Source organism: Scomber japonicus, chromosome 17 (genome assembly GCF_027409825.1).
Source record: "Scomber japonicus isolate fScoJap1 chromosome 17, fScoJap1.pri, whole genome shotgun sequence".
In the NCBI taxonomy this organism is placed as follows: domain Eukaryota; kingdom Metazoa; phylum Chordata; class Actinopteri; order Scombriformes; family Scombridae; genus Scomber; species Scomber japonicus.
Genome location: NC_070594.1, coordinates 27471883 through 27481293, shown reverse-complemented (window position 1 = coordinate 27481293; position 9411 = coordinate 27471883). Strand labels below are relative to the sequence as shown.

At 38.8% G+C, this 9411-nt stretch overlaps 1 protein-coding gene across 1 annotated transcript; it reads left to right on the top strand.

The window, feature by feature from the left end:
• Window positions 1-6045: 6045 nt before the first annotated feature.
• On the top strand, window positions 6046-7179 carry LOC128377100 (5-hydroxytryptamine receptor 1E). The gene has a single exon (XM_053336989.1). It carries the CDS (start codon window positions 6046-6048, stop codon window positions 7177-7179), a length of 1134 nt encoding a protein of 377 aa, XP_053192964.1.
• Window positions 7180-9411: the final 2232 nt, after the last annotated feature.

The window sequence follows — 9411 nt, the reverse complement described above, 5'->3', positions numbered from 1 at the left end:
GATTTACTGTGAGCAAGTCCATACAAATTATTCTAGCTCTGAGTGCAAAAAGGATGGATTGCAGGTATCGTTAGACGGGAGACGTTTTTATACTACTTGGTATCAATTTATTTCAGTTGATACCTTAAAGGTATTGAGTACCGATACCCAGCCCTTGTACAAACCAGTTGACTTCCTGTAAGCCTGGAGTCTTTGGAGGCCCTCGAGGCTCCAGGGCCCTGGGGTAATCATCTGCTTTGACAGGTTGGTAATCCAGCCTCAGGTTTGATGACAGGCTCAAACTGATGACACAGTTAGTGGTGCATTTGTATATTGAGAAAAGCATAAAAGAAAGATAGGACCTCATATCTGCAAATGAAAGCTATCTTTTCTAGATAGTGAATGTAATAAAGACACATATTTACCAGGGAATCACTCAGAGACAAAATCGAAGATGAACAGTGGCTCACTGCTGAACTTCCTTCTTATGGTTGACAATATTAAACCCTTTTACTATGTTATCATACAGAGTGACTGACACCAAGCTGATAAATTTGTATTCCTTTACCTTTACTCAAGCAGCTGGATCACCTCATCTGCTTATCATTGAACATAAAGTGACAGGAAATATAAAATGAACAGGAAGAAGAAGGTTTTCAATCCGTTATAGCTTCTTTGTTATATGGCTGAAAATACATGGACATCACACCCAAATGTAATAGTACAACCTATCATTCCACACCATGGCTATTCATCTGCTTCTATAGCAGCCTCCACTCTGTTGCAGTCAGGCTTTCCAGTTGTTGGATGATGTTGGAACCTGGCTGCAGGCATTACACTGCAGAGTACTAATGAGGTCCAATACTGATATTGGGTGATAGGTTGTGGCTCACAATTGGTGTTCCAGTTCATCTTAAAGGTGTTGGAAGAGGTTCAGTTAAGGGTTCTGTTCAAGGAACTAAGGGAAAACCAACCTGCTTGTATGTTCACCTTACAATAAATCATCAGAGCAGCACATCACAATGTTGGGGAAATTAGAAAACCTTCTAAGTGTGTTAATGTTGGTAACTGTAGAGGTAAATATTTCAATTGGTGGCAATGAGGAGGGGGTGATTACAGAGGGTTGACCATTTGGGAATTCTCTGTGTCATGAAATTTATATAAATGGTAGAATATGTTTTTTTGAAAGGAGCAATCCACCAACCATGACGACTAGACAGATGTGTTAAAGTCTAGCTGGTATAGTTAGCAGTTATCTAATATCTTTTCTGGCTATGGAGGAGCTTGTCAAGTCTCAGAAAAAAGCCTGACTGATGTCATCTTGGCCTGGAGACCACAACTGGTAAGAGGGGAAGCTTGCATTACAACCTGGAGTTATGGAGGTTGGATGTAGTTGTAACATTCAGGGAAGGTCCAGTGAAAAATACTATCACATTGCAATGAGAAGAGTATCCACACAAAAAGTGAGACATCGCTGGAAGGCATTCACTCAACTGCAGTGTCAACACTGTCTAAAACCAGGACACCTGATAGCAAAACCAGGGGCCTCGATCAAGCAACACATTACACAGAGAATGAGGGGGTGTATGCTTTTCCTGTGCCTCTTTCATTTAACTTATCATCTCTCTCTTGGAAGTGAAATACTAAATTACTGGAATTAAGGTTTTTGAAACTGCCAGTTCAAAGTTGATGTATGTTTGTTAGGTTAAGACTAAACTGATTGGTACAATTTTATAATAATTCACCCCTTTATAAAGAGTTTGGAAGTTGCAATTAATACTGTTATTAATGGTTCATTTTTACATCACTTTTGTAGCCTTAGAGATAGAGGAGAACCCAGGGAAGACCCAGTACACGCTGGAGGGATTACACATCTCTCCAAGCTGATGAGCATTGCTGGGGAGAAAGATGTCTGGGTTTCTTTGCTCAGCCTAATGCCACCGCAACCCAACCCAGGATAAGCAGGAGAACATGGATAGATGGATGGATGGATGGATAATATATTTGTAGATCACTTACAAGATGTTGATAGGAACATCATTTGGGTTGCCAGGTTATGAAGAATCTCTATAGCTTCTGTTAATCTCCAGCAAAGGAGAAAAAACACTTGCTTTGTCTTTTCAGCTCTTATCAGAAAAAGTGCTTCATGTCAGAGTGAGAGACCTGTGACCCTTTAAATTAAAGATTGTTAACATTTACACCTGCAGAGGTTATGGCTTATTAGAAAGTGAGACACTTTATTAAAGATTTAATTGTTGACTTGACTACGTCCTCACCTCAAGAGAGGTGTTCGTTACGCTCTGTTGTTCTGATTAATGAACAGCTCTAAAGCATTAGTAAATGATTTATTAACCAAATGTCGAGAGCCAAAATGATTAGTTGGTTCATCAATGAATTAATCAAAATAAGAATAATGAAGTGATTCTTCAGGCAGGAACAAATAAGCTTCTCTGGTTCCAGCTTTTCTGTTTTATATCATTCTAAACTGAATATCTTTGAGTTCAGGAGTATTGGTCACACAAAACAAGATAAATGAAGACAACATCTTGGGCTGTGGAAAATCCTATTTTTTAATTTGTTATATTTTACAACTAAATAATTATAGAATTTTTTATGCAAGTAAGAAAGAAAAAAGTCAGCACACTGCAGCTCCCAATGTAGGTAGATTTATTAGGATATCAGCAACGTGACCTTTCAAGCTCCACGTTCTTCAGACAGTGTGCAGACTTTTTCATTACTTGCTTGCACACATTTGTTTTTTGGTCCACCACAAACTTTTTTGATTTCTTTTTTTTTTTTAATTAATCTACAGATTGTAGATGTGCAGCAAATCCAATACAAAGTCCTCCACAGAATACATGTGACTCAATGTAAAATGCACAAAGTAATACTGGCAAAAACAGACCGAATCCCTCCATCCACAGAGTTCTGCTAGGGGACACTTCAGAAATCAACAAACAAATACAAGAACAGCTAACAGAGAAAATGATCATAGTTCATGCATGAAAGGGTTAATTATTATAGTAGTTATTATTACATCATATTGTTTGTATATAATGATGATAATAATGTCATACTATACTCCTTACTCCATACACCAACTAGTAGGCCTACAGGATTACAAACATGATACATATCACATGAGCCTCTAATACAAACAACCCAACATCTGCACACACACACATTACCTACACATACTCTACTTGATCTAATTTCTACTACATCATCATAACTGCTTTATGTTATCACCTCTATGTCTATTTATCATGTCTACCTTATTTATCTTCTATGGCTTTTTATATCACACAATTTCAGCAATAACCACAAAATCTTCAGATTAATCAATAATGGAAATAATTGCTTGTTGCAGCCTTGCAAAAGTAATTAGTTGCAACCTATAAACCTTTCATAAAGGATGACTCATTAGAGACAGCCTGATATTTCAGGTTTAATAGGTGACTCAGTGAAAGAGTTCATTACAGGTATCTGTGCCAAAATTGGTCTCTAATCAGTGTACTTTTCCCCATGGTGACCCCAGCTGTATTCACAGCATGCCACTGCTCTTGCCCACCTGTCAGTGATTATTGGTTCAGCTGATGTATGTTGAGAGATTGTAAAGGGGCAGCAGCCAACCGTGTCAACAGTGACAGCTGCCACTGAGCTGCTGTTGTAAGTGACAGTCACCACTTAGCCGCTCCGACTCAAGCGCCAGCCTTATCGAGCTTTTCCTTTCAGCAGTGTTTCAGCAGTAACTCACAGCTCACCAAAGCTCATATCAGCATGTGTGTGTTTTCAGCTAAAAATCAATCAGCTCAATCCCTGACATTACTGTGAAATACAATTGGGGAAGCACTCCTCGAGTCTGAAAAGCAAAGTAAGTGCTCCTTATCCACAGGTTGATAGTGGCACCAAAAGAAGAGGATATTAAGGCTTCAGCTAGAGCACAAAAGCTTGAATAAAATACAATTTATATTAAATAACAGCATAATATAAAACCTGGAGAACTGCCATTACTATCTATTCAAATCATCCCACCTCTTTGTTGTTGCAGAAAATGAAATGAAAGCTTTTATCAATGTCTCTACATTATGTAAACCAAGATATGAAATGTTCTCAACACAAAATCTAACTAGCTTTATGTTTCCGAAGCTTTCCAACACATATAGTAGCCTTTTAGGTATTGTCACGTGTATACAATTTTTGATCAAATGTTCGTATACAGGCAGATCTTGACTATAACAACTAAACCATCACCATGACAACTAAGCAACTTTCATCCGCATAGGACGATAATGAGATGTGGTTCACAGCTGTGGAAATTTTAACCTTATTTATTCATCAAAGTAATGTAACTTATTACATTTGATTACTTTTTGATGACTTTTCTCATTTTCCAACCAATCTTTTCAACTGTTAGTGTTCCCATTAAGCACCAAAATCTAAGTTCAGCTGTTTTTCATGGACATGATTTATAAGAGAGAAAAATGTCCTATTATGCAAAATGTATCTCTCATTGTAAAATGTATTCATTATTCATTAGTTCATGTAGATTTTAGAATATAAAATAAAGATATTATAAATCAAAAGTCTGGCATGAGCTTAATTGGTACTGTGACACAATTTTTAATGTGTGTTCCAAATAAGCCCACATCATGATTTATTTACAAAATATAAAAAATATTGATTTCCAAGAATTAAAAACAGCAATATATGTAATTTAATTTAATGAAACTTTTTTCTCAGTAACTGTAACAGATTACAATCACATTTATTTTGTAATTAAATTATGTAACTAGTTACCCTCCAATACTGGTTCTTCACCTGTTCACTTTAAAGCAGATTATGCATACTGTCTTTGTTTTCAGTGATTATGTAATGTGCATTAACTCAGTTGATCATATCTGTCAAAACAATGGCATCTGTTCTTCTGTCATTTTGTAATGTGTCCTATTTTGAGAGAGCAACCTCTCAGTAATCCAGCTTTCTTGTAAATTTAAATGTTGCATTTCTAATCATGAATTATAGGGTGTATATCCTCAAGAACTGTACAAGTGTTTTTGCATGTTCATTAAAAGCATCATGTGGTTTACATGTTTTATTGTGTTGTGTTGCCTTTGTAGCCAACACTTCATTATGGGAGAAATGCTTGAGTTTATCATCCTTGAAAAATACATTAATGTTCATTAATAATGTACGCTAACACTGCATTAATATGGTGAACAACTCATGGAATAATCAACTAACTGTTCTGTAATGACACATATAACACAGCAGTGGCCTAGTTTATATGACCCATTAATCACATCTGTCTCTTAATCAGAGAACAAGCACTGACATGTCTTTACCTTGAACACCTATGGGACTAACATGACTCTAAAAGTAATGCCTGAGGTGAAACACAATGCACCAACGACTGCGTGGTTTGCTTTTTCGTGTCTAAACACTGAGACTACTATGTTCATTACACCCCTCAATAGGGGAGAGATGGACTGAAATGAAAAAGGTTGGTGTTATCGCCAGGTGAGACAGGGAATACCGAACTTTTTATGTGTATGGACCCTGGCTGGAATTGTGGATGGCAGGAATCAAAAGTGCAGTACATTTTGACTGTCCAGTGTGTCTAATGTCTAGATTATTCAAACCTATAGGGGATGTGTGCTCTACCACATCAGATGTCTTGGCACACTAGGTAGAAAATGGGTTTAATAATTTTCAAAGAATGCAGGAGTACTTAAGAATGTCAGATGTGTTGTAAAGTGTATCCCATATTTTCAACAGTGGGTCTTCTTCAAAGTTTAAGTGGAAAAGCATGACAATTCATTTGTATGTAGAAAATCATTAATAGAATAAAGGGCCAAATACAAGCTTCTCCCACCACTACTTTTTTGCTTTCTTTGCAAGTTGTTACACTTGTTTTCTACTTTAAGTGCAATTTGTGTGTCTTTAGTTGTTTCCTGATGTACTGTTTTCCTGTTTTGTGTATTTCAGACTGAGCTTTGACCCTCCCAAGAGAACGCTGTCTCCCTGGGAGCGATTCCAGGGAGGAAGGGCCAGGTCTTGACAGGGATGGACATGGAGAGGTACCTATGGGAGAGCACTGCGGGACCCAACATCACAAACTGCACAGATTCACCAACCAGCAGCCTCCAGGCAGTCCACTTCACAGACGGGATGGCAGTGGTGGTGGTGGTTCTCGGGCTCCTCACGCTCCTCACCGCGTTCGTCAACGGTGCCGTCATCATCGCTATCTGCACCACCAAGAAGCTCCACCTGCCCGCCAACTACCTCATCTGCTCCCTGGCCGTCACTGACTTCCTGGTGGCGGTTCTCGTGATGCCCATCAGCATCCTCTACATCTCGTTGGAGTCGTGGTCCCTTGGTCAGGTGGTATGTGAGTTGTGGTTGAGCGTCGACATGACCTGCTGCACCTGTTCTATCTTGCACCTGTGTGTCATCGCCCTGGACCGGTACTGGGCCATCACCAAAGCTATCGAGTATGCCCGAAAGAGGTCGCCCCGTCGTGCTGCCATCATGGTTGGAATAGTGTGGGTCATCTCAATTTTTATATCCATGCCACCCTTATTCTGGAGACAAAGGCCTAGCAGCAACAGCAGCAACCAGCAATGCATCATAGAGCATGACCACCTGGGCTACACTATCTATTCAACTATGGGGGCATTTTACATCCCAATGATCATCATCCTCATCTTATACTACAGGATTTACAATGCTGCCAAGACTCTTTATCAAAAACGTGGCTCATCGCGACACCTCAGCAGTCGCAGCATGGGGAGTCAGAACTCTGTAGACCATTGCCGGGTGTCCCACACATTTTGCGTTTCAGACTTGTCCAACTCAGACCTAACTACCGACAAACTCAATGCCACCATCCGCATGCCGTCCTTCGAGACAGACCTGGACGGGCAAGATGAGAAGAACCAGATATGTACCTCACGCGAGAGGAAAGCAGCGCGAATCCTCGGCCTCATCCTCGGGGCCTTCATCGTCTGCTGGCTGCCTTTCTTTTTAAAGGAAGTCCTGGTGGGTCTGCAGGTTTTACAGCCATCTCAGTTTACCTCGGACTTCCTGACTTGGCTAGGTTACATCAATTCTCTCATCAACCCCCTGTTGTACACAAGCTTTAATGACGATTTCAAGCTGGCTTTTAAAAAGATTCTCAAACGAAAAGAGCATGCATAGACCGGAGGGTACAACACCAAGGGGAATGTATGCACCTTTATTTACAGTCTGTCTCTCGTTGGCAATATGGAGTGTGATGCTGTGTTTTTCAAGCAAAAAAAAAAGATACAACTCAACAATGTATTGCTTGTTTTTCTCAATAAAATACAATAAATTACCATTGCTTGTTGATTACCAGCAAATGCTTCTGTGTTGTGTTGTGTCAGTTTGCCAGAAGCTCTCTCATGGATTTTTTTTCAGCTATAAACATTTTTAGAGGTAATTTTATCTTTATGGTTTTAAGAAGGTAAAAGTTTTACCCATCAGCTGCTCAATTCATAGATGAACACCTGGTCCACAAAATATCCAAACATTTAAAAGTGAATTACAGAACATACTAAAACACATTTTAGGCAATTACATATTGAAATGACAATTAAAATAGCAATGCTCATTGACAAACAAATAAACACACTCCAGCTCTGCCATACTTGGCACTTTCCTTCTCCTGGGAACCCTCTCTAACTCTAATCCTACCTATATGGGTCCCCACAGGCCCTGGGAGGTATACTTTTCGTCATCTCACAGATGCTTTATTTTATCATTATAGTTTTTTATTACTTAGTTCATTGATTTATTCTTAATGAATTCATATATGGCAGCTGTGGCTGTAGTAGAGCAGTCGTGCACCAATCAGAAGATCAGCGGTTCGATTCCCAGCTCATCCAGTCCACATGTCGATGTGTCCTTGATCCCTGAACTGCTCCCGATGGCTGTGAATGAACAGTGAATGAATGTGTGTGAATGGTTAGCCTCCATCTGATGAGCAGGTTGGCACCCTGCATGGTAGCTCCTGTCATCAGTATATGCATATGTGTGAATGGTTGAATGTGACATATAGTGTAAAAGCACTTTGAGTGGTCAAAAAGACATTTACCATATTATTCTTTTCTATTTCTTCTATTATCTGTGCTTTTCAAAACGCATTGGAGTCCTAGGGGCAGTCAAAAGCACCCAATTGGAACAATTTTTCTAAATATTTATAGAGTTAATGTTTGCCATGGGTGTGGTAGAGGTACTCTGTTAGTCATTGTGAAGGAAATGGACACAGATGGAGTAGACACAGATTTCCTCATGTGCTCTGTGAATGACCTGAAATTTTGGTTTTACACAATATGCTAATTTAACTCTAACTTCCCAAAGTAATAATAATCATAGTTCAGATATGTTAAATATGTTGGTAGGATGAATGTTGAAGGTTTATAGACCAATGGTAGCCTACCTCCCTGTCAAGACTCAACAGTTTCAGATCTAGCAGAGGAGAACAGCTTTACAGACAACTGGTTTTCCCTAAACACTTTTAACAATAAAATGTTTAGTACAACAACTAGTGCCTGTGTCTTATTTTAAAAATACATTGTGTGTACTTTGTTACACTATGATCCACCATAAAAAAAATATAGATGCCTTGTCATCGGGCCTGTCGACATTAACAAACAAAATTGACACCTCCAATACCTCCAAGCTGGTGTTGTGCCAAAGTGTGTCCCCCCCTTCAGTAATGTTCCCCTTCTATTACATGATGTTATCCTCAAGACCACTTCCACAGTTAGGGTCAGGGCTTATATGGTTATGGTTTGGTGTAGCAAAGATAAGTAGTTGGGGTAAAGATGAGCTTGGGGTCAGGTAAGTAAGCCAAAAGACAACTGGTTGGGGTTAGGGACAAGGTTGGGTACATAGTGGATGGATAGTCCCACGGATACAGGTTAATGTAAAGGGAAATGCATGTCAATGAGGGAACATACTTTGACACAGCACTGACTTGATATAATTATGACTAGAAGTGATTATGCAGCTTGTGTGCATATGTTACCTAACCCTAACCTCAAGTTGACCTAATCAATACAGTTGAGTCAATTACAAAGCTTAATTGATAATTTGATTGAATGTAATTGTCATTGCTTCAGTTGATAGAAATATTATTTAGAGGTAAGAGCAGATTATTACATTCAAGTCATTTCGAAATGAATCCTTTTCTTTCTTTTTGAGACACGTGTCAGCACGTGTGTGGAATAAGATATTGTGGAGCATGTATTTTCATACTATCAATGTCTAGAAAAAGTGTTGACATTTTTTATAGTTAACTCAAACCTTACCTGTTCAGCCTGGCTTTGAATTAATGATTAATGATGAATTGAATTAATTAATGATGATTTATAGTTTATATTCTATTTTAATTTTATTTGTTTTGAT